Source organism: Ricinus communis, chromosome 1 (genome assembly GCF_019578655.1).
Source record: "Ricinus communis isolate WT05 ecotype wild-type chromosome 1, ASM1957865v1, whole genome shotgun sequence".
Taxonomy (NCBI): Eukaryota; Viridiplantae; Streptophyta; class Magnoliopsida; order Malpighiales; family Euphorbiaceae; genus Ricinus; species Ricinus communis.
The window spans coordinates 8,513,873-8,540,818 of record NC_063256.1 but is presented as its reverse complement, the minus strand read 5'-3'; the positions used below and the strand labels follow the sequence as shown (position 1 = coordinate 8,540,818).

At 32.0% G+C, this 26,946-nt stretch overlaps 5 protein-coding genes across 9 annotated transcripts; 3 read left to right on the top strand and 2 right to left on the bottom strand.

Annotated features, from left to right (window-relative positions):
• Positions 1-5: 5 nt before the first annotated feature.
• LOC8267335 (probable WRKY transcription factor 65) lies at positions 6-2,392 on the bottom strand. The gene is made up of 4 exons (XM_048379761.1): positions 1,441-2,392; positions 1,216-1,326; positions 856-993; positions 6-693 (listed from the first exon to the last, which is right to left on the bottom strand). The coding sequence occupies exons 2-4, from the start codon at positions 1,290-1,292 to the stop codon at positions 111-113; spliced, it is 798 nt and encodes a 265-aa protein (XP_048235718.1). The 5' UTR covers positions 1,293-1,326; positions 1,441-2,392; the 3' UTR covers positions 6-110.
• Positions 2,393-7,846: 5,454 nt separating this feature from the next.
• On the top strand, positions 7,847-9,017 carry LOC8267337. The gene has a single exon (XM_002515231.3). It carries the CDS (start codon positions 8,006-8,008, stop codon positions 8,867-8,869), a length of 864 nt encoding a protein of 287 aa, XP_002515277.1. The 5' UTR covers positions 7,847-8,005; the 3' UTR covers positions 8,870-9,017.
• A 1,670-nt stretch (positions 9,018-10,687) lies between these two features.
• LOC8267338 (DELLA protein RGL1) lies at positions 10,688-13,546 on the top strand. 2 transcript variants are annotated; one of them, XM_048370476.1, is made up of 2 exons: positions 10,688-11,063; positions 11,467-13,546. In XM_048370476.1, exon 2 carries the CDS (start codon positions 11,480-11,482, stop codon positions 13,256-13,258), a length of 1,779 nt encoding a protein of 592 aa, XP_048226433.1. In that variant the 5' UTR covers positions 10,688-11,063; positions 11,467-11,479; the 3' UTR covers positions 13,259-13,546. The 2 variants fall into 2 exon arrangements, with proteins under 2 accessions (XP_048226433.1, XP_015572330.1); XM_015716844.3 differs by having other exon boundaries at positions 10,689-11,063; positions 11,379-13,546.
• A 2,446-nt stretch (positions 13,547-15,992) lies between these two features.
• On the top strand, positions 15,993-23,888 carry LOC8267339 (histone-lysine N-methyltransferase EZA1). Of its 4 annotated transcripts, XM_048373722.1 has the most exons (18): positions 15,994-16,339; positions 16,450-16,476; positions 16,821-16,922; positions 17,223-17,482; positions 17,711-17,872; positions 18,385-18,469; positions 18,595-18,744; positions 18,859-18,906; positions 18,986-19,057; positions 19,584-20,281; positions 20,780-20,930; positions 21,310-21,530; positions 21,677-21,808; positions 22,142-22,229; positions 22,318-22,365; positions 22,480-22,608; positions 23,176-23,253; positions 23,325-23,888. In XM_048373722.1, the coding sequence occupies exons 3-18, from the start codon at positions 16,872-16,874 to the stop codon at positions 23,514-23,516; spliced, it is 2,565 nt and encodes an 854-aa protein (XP_048229679.1). In that variant the 5' UTR covers positions 15,994-16,339; positions 16,450-16,476; positions 16,821-16,871; the 3' UTR covers positions 23,517-23,888. The 4 variants fall into 4 exon arrangements, with proteins under 4 accessions (XP_002515279.1, XP_048229681.1, XP_048229679.1 ...); XM_002515233.4 differs by lacking the exon at positions 16,450-16,476 and having other exon boundaries at positions 15,993-16,339; XM_048373724.1 differs by lacking the exons at positions 16,450-16,476; positions 16,821-16,922 and having other exon boundaries at positions 15,993-16,339.
• A 150-nt stretch (positions 23,889-24,038) lies between these two features.
• LOC8267340 (protein trichome birefringence-like 6) lies at positions 24,039-26,908 on the bottom strand. The gene is made up of 5 exons (XM_002515234.4): positions 25,779-26,908; positions 25,428-25,620; positions 25,139-25,329; positions 24,658-24,816; positions 24,039-24,577 (listed from the first exon to the last, which is right to left on the bottom strand). The coding sequence occupies exons 1-5, from the start codon at positions 26,600-26,602 to the stop codon at positions 24,253-24,255; spliced, it is 1,692 nt and encodes a 563-aa protein (XP_002515280.2). The 5' UTR covers positions 26,603-26,908; the 3' UTR covers positions 24,039-24,252.
• Positions 26,909-26,946: the final 38 nt, after the last annotated feature.

The window sequence follows — 26,946 nt, the reverse complement described above, 5'->3', positions numbered from 1 at the left end:
ACAGGTAACAACAACTACTACTGCAAGTAGTGGCAATTTATATATATTATCCTATATCAACATTGTTAAGTACATTTTTCAAGGCGGCAAGCCCCATGAGAACACTAAGATCAAGAAGGGACAACAGGAATCCTTTCATCAAAAAAATTGCTTCTCATGAAGCTAGTGAAAGATGAATAAGTGGGTAGTTCTTCTAGCTCATCAAAGAAGTCATTTTCTTCTGATGCTGGTGTTGAAAATGTCATTAGTCTTGGGCGAGAAATGGGTTCTTCATCCAAGACAATACCTAATGTGTTATGAGTTTCTTCTGAAGAATTCTCGACGATGAAAGGGTGGTCTTCTTGGGTAATCATGATATCTTGCGAACAGTTTACTGGGGATTGTAAGTAGTGAAAATTGTGATCCGCACTCTCATCTTTGTGACTGATTGATTCAACGGGCTGTTGATCGTGTTTCTCAATCTCATCTTCCTCTTCTTGTTTTGGAGTTGTTATGGGATGATCTTGATCATCAGTACTGGGCTGTGTCTGTGACGCATTTAGTTGTTTGTTTAGGCCTGTGCTGTGAAGATCAGGGCCTGGATGATTATGATTAGAAGTATAAGTGATGATCAGCACCGACGCATCTGTTCTGCATCTCTCCACTTGTTTTTTTGCTGAACAGCCTTTTGATGTGCTGCACCTGTAATAGCCCCTGCATAGCAGAAGCATGAAACCATGCGTTATAGCAAAAAGAATCATGGGGAAGAAATGGGGTCGAGAGACAGAAAGAGGTTTCAGGGACTTAAAAGACTTGAGTTGATTTCGAGAAAATTACAGTAAGAAAAGAAAGATTATAAAGAATCAATCAAGTAACCTTGGATAAGGAGATCCTTTAATTGGTTTCTGGCCATATTTTCTCCAAGACCAAAAATCAGAAGGTGGCCCATCATTCTTCAGCTTCCTAGCATTTGCTTCGATCTTCACTGTAACAACAGTCTTCTCAACAACCTTCCTACAAGTAGTGAAAAAAATTCGGATACGAGAAGGAAAACAGAAAAAGAAAGAAAGAAAGAGAATAAACCAAGAATACAATGCAAATGGAAAAAAGAAAAATCAATGTTTCAATTCACTTCACACATTATACACCTTTTCTCTAAAAAGAAATTGTGCCAGAGAAGATTAAAGAAATGAAACCAAAAAAAGAAAACAACAACAGAAGAGTGTTCCAACCCACCTTCTTTTGGAAGCCCGAGTTTCTGATTTGAGGTCTGAAACTTCTGACTCCAGTTTTCGAGAAGGAGAACCATCCATGGCTTACTTTTTTGGCCCTTATAGCTGCTTCTTACTATCTTATACCAAAACTCTTAAGATTAGGCAGAATAATTGCTATGAAGATTTTAACTTAAAGAAGCTAGTGAAAGGAAAAAAGGAAAACAAAACAGAGGATCAAAGCTCATACTCCAACTGATTGATAGAGAGAGAGAGAGAGCAATAAAAGCAGTTAGGCAATGGATGAGAAACAAGCCCTTCAAGTTGCTTTCCCTCTTTTGTTTTCACAACATTAAATACAAAGCAATAAACAAACAACAACCATGTATGGATCAGATGAGATGTACATAATATAGCATCACCACTCCCACCCACCACCTTGCAATATAATAAAATAAATTCAACCACTATCTTAGTTTAGTTGCCTTTCAATTCGTAATTATAAACCAAATTGGAAGGCTCACTCCCTTCCCTGCTCAAACAAGTCCTTACATTTTACCATATTTCTTTCTTTCTTTCTTTTACTCACTGGAGCTTTATGAACTCGGAGGCCCTCCTGCTTTTTCTATCTCTATGATTCTTGATAATTTATCTCTCTTCCTCGGATAAAAACAAAGAAATAAAATAAACCCACCCACAGTATATATATAATTATTAATATATGCTGCTGTCACCATACGCCCAAATGCGCCTTCTGTAATCCATGCTCAATTTCGATGTTGCCATGTGGACACTATAATGATGAATATGCCAAGTATAAACAAATTTTCTTTGTTGTTAATTATGTGCAGACGCAGAAAGAAAAGGAGCTTCCAAGCACAAAAAGATGAAAGGGGTTATGGTTTTTAATTTCCTGGATTTGTTGGGGATACCATGTCATTTTTTCATGTGGGCAACAAGCTACCTTCCCATCGAATGGAACTTTTAAAAGGAAACAATGTGAATATGGATAAATCATTCTACTTATGTAACAGTGCTGTAGTTTTATGGGTCTATGGATATAGTCTAGATATGGCTTGGAGAGGGAGAGAAAGGTGTGTATAGCTCTTTTAGATAGGGCAATAAATATGGCTGCAGGCAGGCATATCTCGACCAAAGCACAAACTGTTAGAAAAACTGTAATATCCAGTTATTTGTAAAGCAGAAAATTGCTTCAAAATAGCACTCGCCTTACCCAACCAAGCACCTTATACTGGTAGTGACTTTGCTTGTAAGCAGACAAAACACTATGGACAAACTTTGGAACTTATCTGTTCAGGCAATTGGATTCTGATTTCTTGTAAGCTTAAAACTATACAATCTAGCCACTTGGATACTTATCAGGATGATAGATCTGTCGTTGTGGCTAAAAACTTGTGATTAGCTTGCTACATTTCAATAATCATGATCAACTATCAAAATAGATGTACATCAGTATTTGTAACACAAGACGAGCAATTTAGTATCAAGTACAAAACACTTGGAATGGCGATAAACAATTAGATGCATAACTCTGAAATAAATGTCTTTTTCTTTATTGATAAAAATAACAAATTATATAATATTTATATTAACTCAATGAATCTATAATTTTTGTTGTGTTCATATATAGATTGTCTCTTACATCCATTGAAAAACAAACTAAAAGAGTTGGTAGACAAGTTTGAAAAACAATACCCATATCATATACACAAAAGTCTTAACACTTCCCTACAAAGTTTGAAATATCTAAAGATAATAACCCTATTAATTTAAGTATACTTGTTCAGGCGTTGAGCTGTCTAATTCCAACTCCTTGATCCTATCTGTTCCACTTAAAAAAAGATTAAATGCATGTTTGGATTTCTAATTTTTTAAAATTTTTTATTAAATATTATTTTGGTTTAGTTAGACTTTTTAATTTTATATTTTATTTTTTTTTAAAATGTGGAATTTTGTAATATGTCTAAAATATGCATCACTTTTATTTAGATAAAATTTATTTTACTACAAAAGCAGGTGATATTAAATAATATATTATATATAATATTTTTATTATCTGTAAAAATTTGATAGTTTACATTTGAGATCTAGTTGAAATGGCAAGAATATTTATTTGTATTAGAGTTTAAGTCCTCTCCTCGTACTGTGAATTATTATTTTTATGATGAGTGTAAGAAGACAACTATCTCTATTATATAGTCCATAATCTGTTAACCTCCAATAAATAAATAAAAAAATTAATAGTGTACGAACTATTATCTTTTTGTACTAATAGTTAAGATCAATAATAAATAATTCCTATTAGTAAAACTGAAACTGAATATTTATATTGATATAAATACTTTTATTTTATTATTATTTACAATGTTAATATGGATATTATTATTTTATTTTAATATTAATGTAAGTTTAAAAATAACAAAATTAAATGCGGACAATGCCTAATTAAACTAAAATGAAGTTTAATGGCTTAATTATATAAACTCTCAAAATTCAAATACCTAAACACGCATTTAATGCTAAAAAGAATAACTATATATTAATTTTTTTTTATTCTGACCAAGTTTAAATTTAATAATTAATATCGATGTTCATTAATTTTATAAGCAAGTTGCAAGTATTTAGAACTTTAGTAAGAAGTGCATTTAAGGATTTGGATCCTATCACTCCCACAAATCAACTTGTAATGTTTTTTAAAATAGTAAATTTAAATTTTTGAAAATTCCTGGCGAAAGTACATTAGATTTTTTTTTTTTTTAATCTTTTCTATTTGCAGCAATACTCTTGAATTTAAGAAGAGATTTAATAAATTATTTTATGGTTTAATATATTTTTATTTTTTATTTTAAAGTTTATAATTTTTTATTTAATTTAAAATCACGTGAATATGACTGTTAGTAAATAACGGTTAAATTGCACTATATTATTAGTAAGTGCTGATGTGGCAGTTGAAACAATAATGATTATTACGTGTCACGTTAGACTCTATTAATTTGATTTTTATTTGCTAATTATTTTATCTATAGAATACTAAAATGAGAAAAAATAACCTATAAATTCTAGAATAAAAAAATACGGTAAACCAAAGTTTGGGATTTATTTCGATGAAAGCAAGAAGTGCAATTTTAGATACGCGAAGAACTATTATTTGACAATTTACGTTTAAAGCCAACCATCCTCTACTTTCAAGCTTGATTATGGGCCTTTGTGCACCCTGAAATGAGGCCTGACGATTGTAGCCTCACTATTTTCTTTTTTTTTTGTTTAGGCTCGCTATTACTATAAATTAAATAATAGGAACGCATTTATCCGACTCTTATTTTATATAAATTTTATTATGAAATGTTAATAATAATATTTAAAATTAATTTAAATTAGTAATTTATCTATTGTACAACTGTTATTATTATTTTAAATATAAAATTAAATTGATAAATATAATTTAATAAATTTTTAATTTTTAATATTAGTTTATAAAATTTAAAAATAATAGTAAATTAACTTTTAAAAATTTAAAAATTTTAATAAAGACAATTTAATAAGTCTGTAATTTTTTTTATAATTTCTATAATGCAATAATATAAGATTATTTTAAAAATAATTTATATATTAATTTTAATATTATATAAATTGATATATCAATATATTAATATTACTTTTTCTAAAATTAAAAATTTATTATATAATTAAAAGTTATTTATAATTGAATATAAAATTAAAAATATAATTTAAGATGTTATTTTCTAAAATTAGAATTATTTATCTAATTAAAAACTAATTTATTAGTTATATAATATCAAAATATAATTAATATGTTATTTTTAGGATATAATTAGTATCATTATTTGATTAAAAATTATTTATTAATTAATATAATATTAAAATATAATTAATATGTTATTTCTTAGTATTAGACTCAATGTTTAATTAAGAATATAATTCATGAATCAATAAATTAATAGAAAAAATTATAAAATTACACGTAAGCTTGAATTTCATGTGTCACAAATAAATACACATGTCAAAACAAAAATATTATATATCAAAATTAAATATACATATAAAAGAATAGATCTATATATATATATATATATATATTCAGAATTTTCTAACTTTCCTTACCTCTATAAACATGCTAGAAAACTAATTAATGTTTGATTTGATAATAAATATGTATGAGTTAAGCAAAATATGATATAGTAAGATAAGTAATTAGTGTAAATTTTAATATTATTTTTATTATATTTATTAATAAATTTAGCATTTCTATTTTTTATTATTTCTTCATTAAGTGATCTTTAATTGAAAAGAAATTTTTTTAGTGCTGAAATTCTCTTTCAAAATGTTTGTACACAAGGATATTGACAACAGCAATGCCCAAATACTAAAAAATTATGAAGTATATGATGGATGATTGGATTGGTGAGTATTCTTATGAACTTTTGACGTAATTTTTTAACCACCTAAATTTATATATTTAATTATTTTTAAATAATTTGGTACTAATGTGGAAGTGTGTCTTATTTACGCGTTGACTGTTTCAATAAAATTGATTCCAAATATTATATTTGGCTCTTATAATTTTTATAAAATACTTTTTCACTCTAAATTAATTTTTTTATATTTTATATAATATCTTTTTAACCTTCAAAAAAATTTAATATAACTTTTATAAAATATGTGTTTGAAGCCTCTAGAATTTTTTTAAATATAAATTTATAAATTTATAAAGTTGAATAATTTTAAAAATGAGACTAAAATTCTTAAAAAGCAAATCGTGCTTGCAAAATTTAAAAATAATTGAAATAAAAACTAAAATTCTTTATTTATATTTTAGTCTTTATAATTAAATTACTTCATCAATATATTATCCATTAGATTTTTATAATTTATCTATTATCTCTTATTAATACTAGTTATATACCATTAAAATTTTAATTTAATTATAAATTATACCATTCAACTTTATAAACGTAGCAAATTAATGTATTTCTTAAAATCTTAGATGGATAAAAAGATATTCTATAAAAATTACAAAATATTTAAAAAGTTGGGAGATCAAAAGAGTATTTAAAAAATTTATAAAATATAAAAAGAAATAAAAAAATAAAGAGATATTTTATAAAAATTATAAGGACTAAATAGGATATTTAGTATCAACTTTATTGATATATTTTATATATGTACATTCAGGTGGGCATAGAGGTATTTTAAAATAGTTAAATATATAAATTCAGATATTAAAGAGATTTTTATTTATAAAATTAAGGTGTGTATACTATAGATGGACTCGGCGAAGGATTGTATGCATGCAGGTTACGGCATTGACTTGGATCCAGATCATGGACCGTTCATTATTTGGTACCAGCCTACCTACCAAATGTGTTTTATCTTGGAAGAAGTTATTCAATACTATGGGAAGGAGTGGGACCTTTGCCATTTGAACCCGGACCTAACCGAAACAGAAATGATTGAGGCATCTTTGACGGACGTAACAGAGACAAGGTCGTTAGCCCAGGCCAACTAGTCAAAAACTCAAAACGACTAGCGTACTTGAGAAAACAGAAAAATATGTGGAAAATGGGATATCTTGTTTTAGTTGCAAGCCTCGAGCTTATTGATTTTAATGGATGCACGGGTAATTATAATAGTATCCATGACTATTGATCAAGCTTATGTTTATAATTAATTAAATGGAATAAAAATTATTACTATCCCGAAGTAGTTGACTTTTTCAGTTAAATGATATGCATTATTGAGAAATCTTGACAATTTCGCCTAAGGTACTTGTCTCCATGACGTCTGTCTGAATGCAAGAAACATGCAAATTGCTAATAAGATAACATCAGAAGAGAATTGAGAACTGAGAATTGGTTATTCCATCTCCACCTGTCACAAATAGTTAAGTAAATAACTTGGAGAAATAATCTGTTGACTCTTCATATTACCCTTTTTAATGTTTCAATATTCATTTAAGAAACAGAAAAAGAAACAGGAACAGTCTTCATCTTTATTCTGGTGTTTTCAGTGCTAGACATCTCTAATTTATCTAACAATTTTCGCATTTTGGATTGTTCTACTCCAAACTTTTGGCCTAGGCATTTAATTCTATAAATTTTAAAAGTATAACATAAACTTTTGATGTTTGCCATCTTAGTTTTCTAAATAAATAAACAGGAACGTCTGCTCTGAAGGTAACTGGGTGAAGTCTGAATCATGATCATACCACATTCGCAAAAATAAACTGCTCATTGTACAGTTGCAATAGGGATGAAGACCTTCAGATACTTTTATTATGCAACATAATCAAATATATATATGCTCCTAAACATATATGTATGGAGGCCGTACATGCACAGTGAATATTGGATTTTAATTGGCTTAGGTCTCTCGATGAGATAGATACAATACATATTTGAATGTATCCACCAATCACTATCCGCAAACAATTATAATATTTATGAAACAACGGAAAAAAAACAAAACTTTCTACACACATATATAATTAAGATAGGATAATAATATTGCATTTTCAACGAGAGAGATGCATATTATCTATATAATAAATAAATAAATAAATAAAATATATTCTCTACAAATAAGAATGCATGAAGGGGATATATATATATAGAATAAGACCATGTCTTCTGTTAATTAACTTGAACTATGGACGTGACAACCACTTTATAAAGTTATATTTCCATTACCAAAGCTACCTACTTAATTGATCACATAAATACAGACTTAATGTTCCTTATCATGTAATCAAGTTAATTTTCAGGTACAAGACAAAAATGGGTTGGAAGAATTGGCAACAGAAAGCAGCAAAGGAGCTCTGTGCCGCCTTAACTGAGCCTTTTCATCTTCTGACAACGACCCTTCTTAGCATATTGCTTCCCCTCTCATTTCTCCTCTTGGCCAGGCTTTCTTGTTACAGCTATCTGTTAAGCATAGCATCTGATCCCACGCAACCTGAGCCCTCTTCTTTACTCTTCTCTTTTCTCCTACGCAGCAATCCGGCAATTCTGTATTTTCTTGTTTCAATCTTTAGTATAGCCACTCTTCTTCATGGTTTGACAGGAAGATTTAACCTTCTAAGTTACGACTCTTCATCACTTGCAGCAGGTGAATCTCAACGGCACCGTTTATACACTGCATGGATTTTACTATGCACCCTACAAGTATGCGTTGGGTTAGGAATTGAAGGGAGCATAGCTGCCGGAATCGATGGGCATAGTTTCGATATTGAGAAAAGTTTGTTAAGTAGGATTATATTTTTCTTAGGTTTGCATGAGACTATGCTTTATTGGTCAAGAACGGTCGTTAAACCAGTGGTTGATGATACAGTTTTTGGGTTTGGTAGAGATGAGAAGTGGGTTCAGAGAGTGAGTCTAGCTATGAGTTTGGGTAGTTTATGGTGGTGGAGATTGAGAGATGAGGTTGAGTCTCTTGTTATTGTAGCAGAGGCAAAGAGAGAGATGTCGATGGGTGTGGGCATGGCTGATTTACTTGGTTGGTGGCTTTATTACCTTACAGTAACAATTGGTATGGTAAGAATTGTTAAAGGTCTAATGTGGGTTATGATGATTTTGCTTTGCAGAAGGGTAAGAAGGATTAATAATTCTCCTCACCCTTGTGGGATTGATGACAAAGTCTGAACCAAGAAATTTCTTCAAGACATAATATCATTTTTCTTTTCAATTAAATAATTGTATCCTATTATTTTGGTCAATGGCCAATATCGTACTCCTTTCCGTGTTGTAATTAACCTTGCATTATAATAAGATTGTATTCAATTTTAAACTATTCATATAGTAACTAGAAGATGTGTTATTTTGAGTATTAATTATTAGCCAACCATCTCAAGGTTTTCTTTTGGAAGTAGAAGGCAACAAATCCATATTTATGAACAAGTAGGCATACAAATATGTTAGGATGTCTACAAACCACGCTGTCGGTGGGTGGTGCCATTAGATTGTCTCGAGGCAGAAGTCACTCACGTTTGCTGTAATACATCTCAAAAAATTGGCAAGAATCTTTCAAAATGTATTTGATACGAATATATATTATCAAGCAAAGGAAAAGTTGAGACTGTAGGGCCATTTTTACTCTTGCTACGCCCCCATACCCGTGACAGAAAATGTCAGCCTATATCATGTGTCAGATTCTTCTTCGGTTCAAGTAAGAATTGCATTCTTCAATTTAACAATATAGAATGACATGGACCTGCCTGGTCAAAGAATCTGGCCATTAATTAGCTTAAAATTTGTTGTTATTTGGATTGCCTTTATCACGTAGTCCATTGCGAAAAGGTTATTTATCAGTCGCCAGTCGTGGAGATATTTGTGTCCGCTGCCCGTTGGGTTAAATTCTCTTTGCCGAGAGCTTTTATAAGTGGATTTGGCCGCAACCACCTATCCACACAAGTTGGAAGCTTTGTTCTGATCAACCATTTAGGTTTTAAGTTTATTTCTTAAGGTAGAAAATACTTGCAAGAAAACCAACATGAAAATCTGGGATCTGCACTGCCAGTTTACTAGCTGTTCTGTGACTGTTCTTTCTTTTATGCTTGATTTTAAATTCTCTGAAACCCGTTCTTCCTATGTGCATATCTCTATTTTGGAATGACATATATTTTCATTGATAAATAGAATTGGTGCCTTTTGGACATACAGATAAATAACTATAGTTCTACTCTTTTCAACATTAGACATTACCTGTTCTACAAAGGTTTAATTGCCAAAAGATTTCTTTTTACTTTAATTTTGTTATCAAATTTAATATGGAGATTTTAATTTTTTTTTATTTCAATATTAATTTTAATTTTAACCCTTGATAGAATTATCAACTAAATTTAATAATTTATCGTGAAAAAAAAAGAGCTAAATTAATTGTTAATTCATTCAATTATTAAAATATTATCATTTATATATATATATATATATATATTAAAATCTCTTTATAGTAATACTCTATATAGTGATAAAATATTCTCGTTTAAGTCGTACATTTTTTAACTCTTGCTTTAAAAAAATATTTTCGACGTGTTTAACTATAAAAAGATTTTACTGTAATTAATTTTTTTTTTATTTTAAAATATAATTAATTTTATATACTTAAATGATAATATTTTAGTAATAAATATATTCATTTGATTTTTTTTTTTTCGCCAAATATATCAGCACATGTGTAGCTGATGATCTAATGGTTCAATGTTGAGGTTGAATTTCAAAAATTTAAAAACTGCATATTAAATTTAATAAAAGAATGCGATATACAGTATCTTTATTTATTAATGAAGCCTTCTGCAGTTGCTAAATTACACAGAATCCAGACAATTAATGGCATAACCGAACTGTACACTGCTCACAAAATTTTATTTATTTCTTTTTCATAATTCTAGAACTATACATTATACACAAACTTTTACTTTTTTTTTTTTTTATATCATAATTCTAAAATTTTGATTATAATTCGCAAGAACTACTCAACGCGTGATTAGAAATGCAAATGCATTATTGATGTTCCCTACACCTCACAGCCAACTGTAGAAATTCTTCTTTCACAAAAGTGAGAAAGAAAAACAAAAGAACCTAAACTTGAAATCCATACATGGCTTTTGCAGGGCTCAGCCCTCATATATTATAACGCACCGACAGTTCAATCCCCATGAAATTACAGTTAGATAATCATCCAACGATGTTCTACTTATAAACCATCACACCCCAGAATAAATATCAGAAAATTGAAGTCCTTGATCTAAGGATGAAAGTACATTATTTAGCCCGGCGTTAGTGTTTGGTATTCATTTTGTACTTACTGCTTAACCCTTTTAATCTGTCTTCCAGAGAGGTATTTATTTTTTTTAATCCCTTTCATTTAATATTCTTCAAATTTGTTTTGTCTAATCTTGCTTGGCCATACTCCATAGTACAGGTGGATCTAATACTAGCTAATTCTGAACACAATAACAGTTGTTGTTTTGTTATCATCTCATCCTTGTTGAATTTTTGCCTTTGTTTTAACAATTATGACATCTCAAAATATATATTCTATACAGAAATTTGCTTAATCCAAGCAGGCCTCGATGGCCAGTCTGAAACGTCACCGTCGTTATCAAGATCCTTGCTATTTATGTATATAATATATATTTTTTTTTTTGGGTAGATACTTCGGAGTTTTCCACGATTGATATCTGTGTTTATGTTAATTGGACAACCATACTGTCTCACTTGCGTGTAAATTCGCCGATCAGCTTCTGTTGGGAGATGGCAAATGGTTCCTACTCTTTCACTCCGTTCGACTTCAGTGGAATCCAAGGTGATTATAGTCCTCTTGATCAACAATACTATGAAAAAGAGGGAGCTAAGATGAAAGAAAAACAAGACCCTTTATTCTCAATGGAAGAGTTGGGAGGGGTGTATCCTTTATGTTCTGAATATGGCGCTTGTCAGGATGATACAGCCAACAAAGGGTTACAGTATGTCTTTAGAGATCAAGAAGAGCCGCAGCCGCAACCTCTCAAATCAACTTGCTTGACATCTGATGAATGTGTTGGTACTTGTTTCCCAGCACCAGCACAAGCAATGCAGGAAGTAAAGAATTATGAGAATGTTCCCAAATCTAGTAAAGAATTGTCACATCCATTTACTCTATCATCTTCTTTGGAGCTGCTCAACAATTACGGAAGTGGTTTCAAGAGATTAAATCTGAACCAAGTGAACAACGCGAGCAATAGTCAAACAAAGTTATCAACCGAAGAGATCATGAGGGTAGCAGGAGCAAGATACATACAATTTTCTGACCAAAGGTATGACGATTTCTCTATGCTTATGCACCCTTTTGGTTACGCTCTTTCCGGCCTATCTGAAGAAGAAACAAGGGACGTGGAACTTGCTCATCTTCTTCTGGCTGCGGCGGAGAAGGTAGGCTATCAACAATTTGATCGAGCAAGCAGACTGCTCAGTCGCTGTGAATGGATTGCATCTCAGCGAGCCAATCCAGTTCAAAGAGTTGTTTACTGCTTCGCTGAAGCTCTTCGGGAAAGGATTGATAAGGCCACAGGGAGGTTCATACCAAAGGAAAGGACAGAAAGCTATGACATTCCTGACGGGACAAGTCTCCACCTTGCTTGTCTTAGTTTTCACCAAAATGTTCCTCTGAATCAAATAACACAACTCACATCGATCCAAGCTATAATGGAAAACATTGGATCTGCCCGGAAGCTTCAAGTCATTGATCTTGAAATCAGGAGTGGAGTTCAATGGACAGCAATGATGCAAGCTCTTGCAGAGCGCCAACAGCGTCCCCTTGAACATCTTAAGGTAACTGCACTAGGCTTAACTGGCAAAGGCAAGAAGATAGAGGAGACAGGTAGGAGCTTAGAAAGCTTTGCCAAGTCCATGAACATCCCTTTCACTTTCAAGGCAGTTTATGTATCGTGCATGAAAAATATCAAAGAGAAGCTATTCGAAATTGCAGCCGATGAATCTTTAGTAGTTGTTTCTAACATGTTTCTGAGGACGCTGATCTCAAGCCCTGAATGTTTGGAAAATTTAATGAGGGTGATAAAAAATCTTAAGCCGTCAATAATGGTGATTAATGAAATTGAAGCCAATCACAATTCACCAAACTTTGTGAACCGTTTCATTGAAGCATTATTCTTCTACAGTGCATATTTTGATTGCCTGGAGACCTGCTTGGATCACAACAATGAGCATAAATCGATAATCGAAGCACTCTACTCTCGTGGAATACGAGAAACCGTGGCGATGGGGGACAATGAAAGGATCAGTAGAAATGTGAAGATCGATGTTTGGAGAGCATTCTTTTCAAGATTTAGGATGGTGGAAATAGGATTCAGTGAGTCAGCATTATACCAAGCCAGCTTGGTCTGTAAGCAATTCGCATGTGGAAGTTCATGTAGTCTTGACAAGAACGGAAAGTGCCTAATTGTGGGATGGAAAGGAACGCCATTGCATTCTCTTTCAGCTTGGAAGTTCTGTGGAGATAGACTGGGGAGGTTCTTTCCTAATTATAGATTCTAAAAAAGGCCTATACATGTGTAATTGCCTTTCTTTTTCTCTTTTTTTATAAGCTTTAATTTTCTCTCTTTTAGTTCGTCAATTTCAAGTCTTTACTGTCTAAAAAGACTTCCCATTTTATGATCCTGATCACTAATATTCCTTCTAACTGTAGCTTTTCCAATTTGGGGCTTCAATCCCGTAACGAAATTAATATTGCTACAGCTTTAGGAGCAATAGTGCATCAAAAGGTTTAACTTATTTATCCAATATCCATCAAGATTTTCAAATGTATGTCGAGCCGCTTTTATATGTTGAAGGACATCTTAATCATTATATATTTCTTTCCGTGAAAAAATATTAATCAGTCGTTTATGGATGAAAATATTATATTAAAACGTAGTATAAATAAATTAAAAATACTAATATTTTAATTTTTTTAACCATTCATAAGGTAATATTTATTTCATCGTACTATAGAATTAATTAACATTACAGAATATTGAATTCTATAGTTTAGAAGAAAAAAAAAAGTGTAGATATAATGTTAATTTTTTTTTAATTTAATTAAAATTTTAAATTCAAATATAGTATAAAACTGTGTTAAAACTATCAGAAAATTAAATCAGTCACAATTATAAAATTTTGAAGTTTTTTGCCACCACTATTAATAAGAATTTATTTATTGTTATTATAGTTGTTTTTTTTTTTTGTGTGAATGTAACTCTAATACTTATTGGGTCACGAAAGGCTTAACTATGACCTGTGTTTATGTGTGTAAAACAACAGGGACCCTTTTAAGTTGGGCTGTCAAAATAAAGGGAAAAATATGCTATAGAATTGTGTGCTATAGACGGTCAAAAATACTGATATTTGTTTATTCCGCATCTCAACTTATTTTTTTATTTATTTATACTATTTCTAAACTTTTAGCTACTTTCTATCGAAAATAACGTTTTCCTTCTAACACCATTATTTTTATAAAACAAAAGATAAAATTAATAACTTTGATACAAAATTAATTTTATTGAGACGCCCAAACTAAAATGAAAACAGAAAATAAAAGAGAAAGATAGATTAATCCAACAACAACTTTATTATAACTGTCAAATTGAACAACAAAAAGAAAAATATTCAAATCGAAGTGGATTCAATTTTGAATATTCAAATTAAACATTTCATAAGTTAGTAAGAATGTATGTGTTCTTGAAGATCAAATAATATATTAAAAAAAATTTCAACAGACTATCAAAATCGAGATAAACACAAAAACTTCAATTAAAGGTTCATTACATTTAAAAATAATAAAAATATGCTTTCTAATCTTGAAAAAAAAAATCTGTTATATGTGTAATGTTATAATAAGATATTGAAAAAATTCCATGTAACACCTTTTTTATTTTGAATTTTAATTTTAATTTAAAAAACTGATGCATCTATATAGTCTATAAAGTTTTATAACATTATAAGATATATCAACTATATTTTTATAATATTTTATTGGTATCTTTTGCATATTCACAGTGAAGAGGATAAAATATATTAAAAGTATTTCTTTTATATCAAAATATGTATTAACTAATGATTTTACACATATTAAAATATAATGTAAAAATATATGAAATATACAGTAAAAAAATATATTTTAAATATTTTTATTATATATATTTATACAACTGACTAATAATTTCATATATAACAACTTAATTAAAATAATTATAAATACACAAATAATAGTATATTAACAATATCTTATTGGTATACTCTAGTTAATTTTATTTAATATATTTCTTTCAGAAATAAAAACAAGACCAATATTACTCCAACTCAATAAACAATGGATGAATATATGGAATTTATTAACTTTGAAGTTTATGGCATTATAATTTTAACAAATTCAAACTTTTCTACATTAATAGATATTCTGCTAAAACTATCAAAAAGAGTATAAAAAATATTAAATGAGAACTATATCTTATCCATGAAAATGCATGTATGATTCAAATATATCTATAGTATATCAATAATATATTAATAATATACTTCAAATATCTTGTCATAGAAAAATATAAATAAAATATATTTCAATAATTTATATAATAATATTTAGTATTTTTGTAGTATTTAAATAATAACTTTTTAAAAATTATTATATAAAAAAATACTTACTTTTAACTGTACTTATTACAATTTAAAATATAAAGTAATTAAGCTTATACAATATTTATAAATAAAACCATCTAGTGATAAGTATATGGTATGATAAAAAATGGATTAAAAATTCAAATTGATACGGCAAAGCGAACATGCAAATACAAAATAAATTCCAAAGTAATGAGAAACTATGTTCTCATGTATAAACACCAACCATTCCAAGTTAATCTAGATTCATATAAATATTATTTACAATACTATATTAAAAATATAATGTTAATTGCATATAAAATAAGTGGTTTTATAATTAGAAATAAAAGTATATGAAATGTATGAAATTGATATACGTTTAATCAAAATTTTAAAAACTTTACTATTTAAAATTAATATCAAAATTAATCAAATCATAACTCCTTAATTTAAGCAATAAAATATTAAAAGGATATAAATTTTAAATAAGAGAAAATAAAAATAATAAGATTTGAATTTAAAAAAATAAAAAAAAATGAAAAGAAAAGAAGAAAATAAATAAAAAATACTAAGAAAATAAACAAAAAAAAGCACAAAATAAAAAATTTCAACCAACAAAATGAATAACAGTATTAAAAAAAAAAACAGTATAAAAAATTAAAACTAATATAAACATAAAAATATAAAATCAACCATATAAATAAAAATTGTTGACAAAAAACAGCAGGCCATCAAATTTTTTCGAAAATAGACGAAGAATAGACCCATTAAACTCCCTAGATCAGACCGCCTGCGACAATCTGGGCCGCACGCGTTTTCATGTCGTCGGACACGTCATCTACAAGACACGTGTCCGAATCAATTGCGCATCTCTTGTTTCCTTGGTTTCACGATTGAATGAGCTGCAGTGCAGTGCAGAACAGAGAGTTACCGTAGCCAGCTATGCTCTCCAAATCAACCGACTCTGTCTCTAAACTCAGAGTTAGTTCCTCTCTAATACTTCTGTTCTATTTTCCGTTTGTATCTGGACCATTTTTCTCTAAATAATTTTTATTGATAATTCTTCTTCTTCTTTTTTTTGGGCGGGTTAGAAGAGATGCTTATGAACAGAATTAACAGTAATTCACTTTTCTACCCCTATTCAATTGTTGAATTACTCAATCTCGTGTTTGTACCTGAGTGTTTCGGATGTATAATTCACAAAATTCAGTCTCTTTAACGCTAGGAATTTGTTGTATCTAAGTCCTGTTTGGCTGCTGATATGTTACAGGGGAGATAAAAAAAAGAAAAGAAAGAATGCAATCGATTGTGCCTTAAAGTTTCCTTTCCTAATAACGAATTTATATAATTAAACAGAAAGCAAAATTGCTTGATAATAACTTTTTGTATTGTGGCATGTTTTACTGATTAAGTGCACGTGTGCTTAACTAGTTAATAATTAATCTCTGTCATCCATTGGCAGAAATCTCATGGAGAACAGTCGAATGAGTGTATTGGGAACCTGTCATATAAGATGAATCTGCTTAAAAAGCAAATTCAAGCAGAGAGAATCTTTTCAATAAAAGTAAGTCAATTTTTAATGTTTTCTTTAAGGATCATATGATATTGATTCATAATACTACCCTTATATAATGTTACTGCATTTTGCTTAAATAGTTTATGTCTATGTTCTACCAAGATACTGAAAGTAAATTGTTTTAAAAGTTCCTTTGAAATGTTTTTTTATCAGATTGTTTGCATATTTGATAATAATCGAGATGGTTTAATTTATTAGTGAAAACCATGTGATCTTGATTGGCAGTCATTTGTTTGCGTCTCTAATGTATATATAAGAATAAAAACTGATACTTAAATTTTTGTACAGGAAAAAGTTGAGAACAACAGGAAGAAATTGGAAAGTGATGTTGCTCAGATTATGTTGGCTTCATCAAGGATTGATGCATTAAATATAGGGCAAACGAATTTTTCAAGAATTGGAAGCCCTCTCTGCAAGTATAGTGGATTTGCTCAAGGATCTGGGGATAAAGATTACATTAATGGTCATGAAGTTATACCCTGGACAAGCACAAAGATTCCTTTTGTTGAGAGGATACCTCCTTACACTACCTGGATATTTTTGGATAGGTAAAATAATCATCATAGATGTAAATCCTGATTAGCAATACTGAAATGAAGAAACACTATTTCAATTTTAACTGGATAGACGCCTGTTACACATGTGTGTCGATTATTCTACCTTTAAAAACAAAAAATACTTTTTTCTCTTAAGTGATCTTTGTTTCTTGCCTCATCTTGCTCCATATAAAGATCTAGTTTTGCTGTTATATTTTAATTATACTTTACACAGCACAGAAATCAGAGAATGGCTGAAGATCAGTCAGTTGTTGGGAGGAGACGCATATACTATGATCAAAATGGCAATGAAGCACTTATTTGTAGTGACAGTGAGGAAGACATTGCAGAACCTGAGGAAGAGAAACATGACTTTTCTGAGGGTGAAGATCGTATTCTATGGTAAGTTTTCAGATGATATATCTCTAATTAGACTCAGCTAATTGCAAAATGTTAAATCATATTCAGAACATTCAATTCCAGTTACTTTTAATATTTTTTTCTCTTGTTCTTTCATCTCTTTTTTTTTTTCCGCTTTAAGTTAGCTGGAGAAGCATATATTATGATATTCTACCTCTCATACGATTATGCTCTGTAAAAAGGAAGATTGAATTGAGAAAAATAGAAGAACTTAGTATAGCTAATAGGTAGTTAGGTTCAATTCTCATTTTCTTGATCCTGGTTGTGCGTGTGCCAGTCTATACTTATCAGCTTGCACTTGCAACATACATAAATTCAGGTTGAGCTCTTTTATTGCTTCTCAATTCTAGAAACTTACAGCACTTAGTTTTAAATTTAAAGAAGCAAAAATGTGTCCATAAAAGATAGATATATCTGTCATGACACCTGGATTTATAAATGTTAACCAATCAATTAGCATTGTATTTCGTAATATTTATCTTAAATTTTTGCAGGATGGTGTTTCAGGAGCATGGATTGGCTGAGGAAGTACTAAATATTGTTAGCCAGTTTATTGGAGTTCCCATTTCAGACATCCAGGTATTTCAAATGAGTGGCTTGCTAGTTTTCCTGTTTTTGAACTATATTCCTTATTCACTTGCACTTTTTTTTGTTCAAAATTCCTTTCTTGTATCTGAGTGATGTATTGTGTTTGAGATTTGCAGGAGAGATGTAGCATGCTCAAGGAAAGATTTGATGAGGAACAAAATGGAAAAGATTCGGGTGATTCTGCATCTGAGAAGGGCATTTCTCTCGAAAAAAGCCTAAGTGCTGCTTTAGATTCTTTTGATAATTTATTTTGCCGTCGTTGTTTGGTGCGTGGTCTGACTATTTCCTGCCTGTTGATAATTGTTAAGAATTACAACAGCATCTATATGATCTTGAATTTCTTTAACATTGATGTTTATTTTATTATATTTATCAAACAGCTATTTGACTGCCGCCTACATGGCTGTTCTCAAGCTTTGATCAATCCTGTAAGTAGAAACATTTGCTATGTCTTTTCAACTTATTATGCCAGTTGTATTGGTTGTCTTATAAATGACTTACTGGCAGAGTGAGAAGCAGCCGTATTGGTCTGAATATGAGGATGACAGAAAACCTTGCAGCGACCAATGTTTCCTTCGAGTAATTTCTGATTATTCAATCTCTTAACTGGCTTTTTTCTTAATCTAAACTCTAAAGAAGTAGCATTTCATTTTTCTTGTCAATTAGATCTGTCTAACCAGGTTGGAACTTAGAATCAAATTAACAGGCTAGATAAGGTGTTATAGATGTGTCACATTAATATAATTTCAGATCATGGCAATAGGGATTGTGAATTTTTAAATGCTACTATATTCCCATGTTTTGCTTCCTAGCATGCTATGTTGTTTTTTGTGCTTGTGAAGCTAGGTTGTCTTTCTAGTGAGATGAATTTCGCACATTTATGCTATGAATCAATAATATATATATTCACGTTATATGTATGCATTAAGTGTTACAGTTGCTTACATCAATTGGATGTATTTATTGCACCCATTGGACCTTGGTGAATGATTTGACAAAATTGATTATGATATTCTACTTCCCCACATATCTTCTTATATGTTCATTAGAAAGTTCCCATAGCTCCATCCAAAATAATATTAGTATTCATCTGAATGTCTTGCAGCTTAAAGTTGTCAGAGATTTGCCAGAAAGTTCAGTTAATTGTGCTTTAAATAGGATGAAAACAGCAAGCTTAGAAGAAGGAAAAAAGACTGCAGGGGCTTCAAATGCTCAAGAGCCAAGTGGTGCTGATGATGGTGCAGATCTAAGTAAAGATGATAGTTATATCTCTCAGAAAGAGATATCTGTTGCTTCTGGAACTTTATGTCATTCAGAAGCTTCTGAAGCTTCGAATTTGGATACCTGTGCCATGATACACAATCAAGAACATATGAGAAAGCGCAAAGAACCTGAGCTAACAAATGTAGACCTGGATGACTCCACACCAGTTCCCAGTGATCTCCACAATTCTTCAAATAAGAAGCAGAAGAGATTACTGGGTTCAGATGCAGCATCGAAAGATATTGAAAATATCTCAAGTCTTGATGATTTAGCTGGTACTGAAAAGACAACTGATACAAGTGAACTTCAAATAACCACGAAAAACACACTGAATAATCCTAGTGAATATGCATCAAAAGAAATTGTTAGTTCTGCCATTGAGAAAATCTTAGATGAAGCCAATGATGCCACTAAAGGGCCTGAATTGATTCAATCATCCTCAACAGACAGGCAACTTGAAGGGGTTTTAAGCAGGTCTAGGTGGAAACCCATTGAGAAAGAATTGTATCTGAAGGGGGTGGAGATATTTGGAAAAAATAGGTATGCTATTTCCAAAACTTGTTACCTATGTTAATCCATGTAGTTACTGATAAAATAGGCCTTCAAGGTTTATTCCCGTAGGTAATGGAGACCTTGCTTCTCCTAGCCAGGTGCGTGTAATGCAATCTAGTTCTTTTCAGTTACTAGGGCATCTGGATATAACAGAAAATAAATGTCCTTTTGTCCGTTGTTCTTTAGATTTGAAGTCATAGTTTGAGTTATTGCTGGATAATTTGCAAGGATTTGTTTGCTTACCCAAATAAGCTACACTTCTAAAACTGAGCATAGCATATTGTGTCGTTCTGTAACAAATGAGTTGGGGCATATGAAGGTCTTAATAGAGCTCATTAGGTGGTCCTGATGTCATAAGATTTTATGCACAAAATGTCAATATTTGGAAAGGTGTGCATTGCAAATCTCATTAAATGATCATTATATTTATATCTTATTTCTTTTTTATTTTTTTACTCACTTATTATACAAGCTTGTTTCTTGCAGTTGCCTTATTGCTAGGAATTTACTTTCTGGCTTGAAGACTTGTATGGAAGTGTCAAATTACATGTGTGACAGTGGAGTAACAGTGCCTCATAAATCTGTTGCACCAAGTTCAATTCTGGATGATAATGGAAAAACTGATACTGATTACACAGTATGTATTATATATTCCAACAAAAATTCCTTTACTACATTGTTAAGATCGCATCAAAAAGGGAGAGCCATGTGCTTCAACCATCTCAAGATAGCTCTCCTTCTGGGTAATTACACTTCATAGTCTGGCCTATAGATATGCATAAATATTCAGGAAACAATACTTACCACTACAAAAGAAGTGTGGAAGACAAGAAGTCAGCTTTTGGCTATAATTATTCTTTGTACTCCCTTTTACAAATTTGTTATCAGACCCTACCCCCTCCTAAAAAAGCGAAAAAATAAAAGAGTAAAGGTTTTTGGGAGGCTTTGGCTTTATTGGCTCAGCATTTGGTTCAGCATTTTGGAGCCATCCCTCTGATTACATTGTGTTACTATAGGAGCAAGAGATTTCAACAAGATCACGGTTGCTTCGTAAGAGGGGCAGGACACGGAAACTTAAATACTCTTGGAAGTCTGCTGGCCATCCAGCAAGTTGGAAAAGAATTGCTGATGGCAAAAATCAGTCCTGTAAGCAGTATACACCATGTGGATGCCAGTCAATGTGTGGAAAACAGTGCCCCTGTCTACATAATGGAACTTGCTGTGAAAAATATTGCGGGTATGTTGAAGTTTCATGTACTTAAATATACGTACCATGTAGATTGATTGTTGTGCCCTTTCAGGGATCTCATATCTTAAAATACTTTTATTAAATGCATTTCAATCAAGGCATAGTTTATTAACAGTAAGCTATTAGTTCTTCAGGTGCTCGAAAAGTTGCAAAAATCGTTTCAGAGGATGCCACTGTGCCAAAAGCCAATGCAGAAGCCGTCAATGCCCATGCTTTGCTGCTGGACGCGAATGTGATCCTGATGTTTGTAGGAATTGCTGGGTTAGGTGATGAAATTTATGAGCTTATTCTTGATAATCAATCATTTCATACATGCGTGTGTATATAGTATATTTCATTTAACACATTATAATGATATCGTCAATCCATCTGTTGGTTTTCTCATTCTGCAGTATCATATTGATAAGTCCCGTATAGCTATGCTCTGCACTTTTTGCCACTCATGAAATCTCGAGCTTCATTTCTTTTGAGATTAGTAATTGAACATTCAATGCATAAATCAGTAGCTCTTGGAAAGATTTATGTACTTCGCAATTTATTAATAGCTTACATTGCTGACTTTTGAGCTCCATTAAAGATTTGTCTCAAATTTTCTGCAGCTGTGGGGACAGTTCATTAGGTGAACCACCCAAACGAGGAGATGGCCAATGTGGAAACATGAGACTTCTCCTAAGGCAACAGCAGAGAGTAAGCAACTTAGAAGATTGATGATAATATTAATATTATGATTTTGAGTTTTATTCTTGTTCTATGATCTTTATATTTTCTACTTCAGATCCTTTTGGCAAAGTCCAACATTGCTGGGTGGGGTGCCTTTTTAAAGGTGAAATTACTTTCTTCTTTTCACTTGTAGATACATATTTTTTGTTATTATTTATTTCCTTCTTCAATAGTCATGAGCTAGTTTTGGTCAATATACGGGATGATTTAATTTCAGAACCCTGTCAATAAGAATGATTATCTTGGAGAATATACTGGTGAGTTGATCTCCCACCGGGAGGCAGATAAGCGTGGGAAAATTTATGATCGTGCCAATTCTTCATTCCTTTTCGACTTGAATGAGCAGGCAAGTGATAATTTCTCTTCTTCCTCTCTACGTGTCTTCCTTTTTCTTTCCCTCTTTGCTTTCGTTCTTTTGTTAGTACTATTGCTTTTAGTCTTTTAGGAGAATTCTAGGTTTCCAGCCACCTTGCAGGAAATTTCCCTTCCGCATCCTATGTTTTGTTCACGTCTAAGAATTTAACTTGAGATCCTTGTCAAGTCCATCTCCACCAAATTTAACTGCTATCCCTGACTGCTATCTTTGTTATAGAACAAGTCCAATATTCAGGGCTTTTAGCTATTTAAGCTCTCCAAGTTGAAAATCCAAAGCATAAAGCAAACCATTGGGGACATGCAAGTGCTAGATGCTGCCTACAAGATTGACCATTCATTTGTTAAGATAGCAGAATAACATTGTCACCTAATACTATAAGATTGACGTCATGCTGAGATCTGCAACCTTTTTTAATGATTAACAACATTAGATCACAACTTCTTATATTAAATGCTGTAATGGTGTCTTCTTATTTGCAAAATTCGTATAATGGCCACCATCTTCATGATTTAATGTGGGATGCCTCTTCTTCTACAGTATGTACTTGATGCTTACCGCAAAGGAGATAAGCTGAAGTTTGCTAATCATTCATCAAATCCTAATTGCTATGCAAAGGTACGAGTGTTTTGGCAATTCTCTTGTAAATATATCTCTCTTTGAGTAAGCTAATTTATTTGGCTGCTCAGGTAATGCTGGTGGCAGGAGATCATCGAGTAGGCATATTTGCCAAGGAACATATTGAGGCTAGTGAGGAGCTGTTTTATGATTATCGTTATGGACCAGACCAGGCTCCTGCCTGGGCTCGGAAACCTGAGGGCTCAAGAAGAGATGAATCAACAGTTTCGCAAGGTAGAGCAAAGAAACATCAATCTCATTGATGAATAGTTCCGACTGGTTCGGATGCAATTGTGGAGCGCATAACTTTAGCTCCGCAATTGGATTTTATCCATCTCAATTAAGACCAAAATTATACCTTAAATTATTCTAGCGATTACTTGTAAATAGATATTTTTTGAGTGTGGTTATAGGGTTAGTCAATGTTAAAATAATAGAGGCAATAAGAACACATACTTCATGATTGGAAATAAGGTTGAAACTGGTTTAGCAGTTTCCTTCGCTAGGCAACAGGTACAAGTCCTAAAGTATTAAGAATGCTTTTACTGCATGTATCATAATGGAAATTAAACCTTCTAAAAATTGATAATGATATTCTATGGCTCTCTCTCTGCCTGGCTGGTGATTATTATTAATTCTGTTACTTATCAGTGTCTAAAAACAATTATTTCTAGCTGGGCGTGGCCTGCATCGAGTTCAAACTACGTGCCGTTTCAGACACATGCCTGGATTAGTTGAAAGCATTTCTCGATTAGCCAAATAAAAAGTGAAACAAGATGCCATGCTTGGCAATAAAAACTTGGTGGATGCTTGCAATGTGCAGAGAAGTTATGGATTTTTTACATTTCGGTAATTTTGTTAATATGAATCAGAACTATAACGTTTTACTTGAGGTTGGAAGACATCGTGTACATGGGATTCTTCTCGCATTACCGCCTACAAAACTCGGAGGCATAAACGATCGTAAGAATGTACAAAGCTAAGAAGCAGAAACCGATTTTATTGAATACTGTCCCGCCGTTTGCTCTGCAAGTGAAAATATAATAACTCATTCCATGTATCGGGGATGCCGGGAAGACACCAATGGCTGCAATCTTGACCGCTTGAAGTGTATCGTTTTGTAGGTGTTTTTCCATATATGGATGGATGACCATCTATTCGGAATTCTGATAAACTAGTAATATTTAAGAAAGTAACAGGAGTTGTCATATGCTTGATGATATCTTCCGTGATTGTGTTCTTCTCAGGAAAAGCCACACCAGAAGTTTCATTTAGGGGTTCTGTAGCTTCCTTACAATGGCCACCTGAATTCCATTGCCCGCCCCTGTATAATAGATCATAAATCAGTCAGCAAATTTGATAATTGGGGGTTAAAACAAGTTTTGTTATGTGGCAGCACCAAACCTGAAATGGGAAGGTGCTGAACTTCGAAAGAAAACTTGGGTCTTTCTGGGATTAATGTGTCTATCAACCCATGATGCCCAAGTCATTAAAGCTCTTCTGAAAGCCGTAGAAACGTCAAGCTTGGGATGAACTTGGTTCCCCTCTTGGTAATAGTTAATCCTGTTGCAGTAGCGGGTGATAGATATTGTAAATAATGGTAACGGATATCAGAAGAAAAATAAATGATAATTTATGTGTAGAACGCTTTTCCAAAGCAATTTCCATTTGAAGTAGTGCTTTTGCTAAGGCTTTGGCAGTTAAGCAAAGGCCGTCCACTTGCTTGTTTAGCCTTTCAAGTGAACAATGCTTTCTTAATAAGCCTCGATCTAAAAAACAATTTGCAGGCGTATTACAGGTAACATTGAAACAAGTGAAACAGCAGAACTTTACAATGAAAATGCCAAAACAAATTATAGCCTAATATTCCAGGAAGGGCACTGACCCAGCTTTTGTTTTGAAGTGAGACCACCAATGGGCAGTGTTAAAAATCAGAATATCAGCTCCTCTCCATCTTGATGATCCGTGATCAATAGCATCAATCCGCAATGTCTGCACCCGTTTCTGCCCTACTCTTGCTTTGCTCTCGTGAACCAAGAAATGCGACACATAGTATTCAACAGTACATTTGTATTCCTGCAAAACCAATCTCATAACAATTGGGAACTAACCCAAAAAGAAAAACCAAGAACAACATAGCAAACGGATTTACTATAGCAGAATTATGTCATTACCACAAATCTGAAGCTATAATTCCCTTTCTCCTTGGTGATTTTCCTACCATGAGTCTCATACACCATCTTAGGATCTCTAGCAGCTCCAATTAACATACACAGCAGGGACTCCCACTGATTCCTATTAATTGAATCACCAACAAAAACCAGCCTCTTCCCTCTGATTAAATCTAGCATTCTGCTCGCGTTGAACCTAACAAAAACCACATTGCAATAAGGAACAGGGTTATTCACTTGACAGAGAAATCTCAAACAAAATAAATGCATTGCCTATCCAAATACAGACATAAATTTAAGAATTTGTGAATAAAAAGAAAAGGCAAAAAGAAGATTATTTCCTGTAATTAATACCTTGGGATGTCACAATCTTGAGGTTGCCATCTCCACTTCATGTAATTTTTGTCCAACCTTCCACTGCCAACACAATCGAATCCTTCATCTATAAAAGGACATGAACTATTAGTATATAAAGGATAGCTTTCATCATAGGTCCACCTCCCTTTTGTAATGTCACAGACTCTTGTATTCTTCTCTTTAATCTTTACTTTACTTGGAGCTCTCGGATTTTCAAATGAGGTTGCTGCTTTGTTTTTCTTCTCTTTAATCCCACCTTCCTTTGGTCCTTCAATATATTCAAGTGAACCAGCTGCTTTAGTCTTTTCTGCAATCTTCTCACTCCTTGAAACTTCACTATCACTTGTTGAGATTGCTTTTATTTTCTTCTTTTCACTATTTTCACTACTTACGACTTGACTTTTCTCAGATGAAGAAGTCGCTGGTACTGTTACACTCTCTTGCACTCTAGTAAAATTACCATTTACACCATCTTTGTCTCTTTCAGCTTTTAGCGGTTCAGATTCACCTCTATCTCTAGAAATTGAAATGCTTGCAAACCCAGAAGTATTTTCAGGTACTGTAAAATGGGAATCTGTAAAAACGGAACTCTTAAAGCTGTTTGCTGAAAAATTAGCAGTCAAGGACTGTACAGAAATGGGTTTGAGACCCAGAAGAAGGGAGGTTCTATTGAGCTCAAAATTTGTTTCTTGGAGAATTGAAGGGCTGGATTTGAAAAGCCAGGCAGTAAAAAAAGTGAGGAAGATTATAGAAGATGAAAGCGTGAAAGAGAAGACCAGAAATCTAGTTGGTTTGAAGGAGAAACTTCTCTGCCTCTCCATCTGAGTAAAACTAGGTTCTGTTACAGATGTGGAGTCAGTTTAATTCAAAAAACAATTAGAAGTCAAATATAAGTTGTTGAGATATGGTATAAAGAAGAAGCCATGCAACGTATGAGAAGAAGAAAAAAGAAAAAACTTTGAAAAATAGGTAAGGCGTTTTTTGACAGAGAAGATAGCCGGATATAGTGGAGTAGGTGCTGGTTTTTCAGGTGATGCGGATTGCCGAAAGTGTGTGGCTTTGAATTACCAAAACCGCCCCCTTGTTATCACAAAACTGTAAACTTGCATTTTCTTCACTTCAGGAAAATTAACAAAAAAAAAGATAAGGTCCATTGATTTTGTTT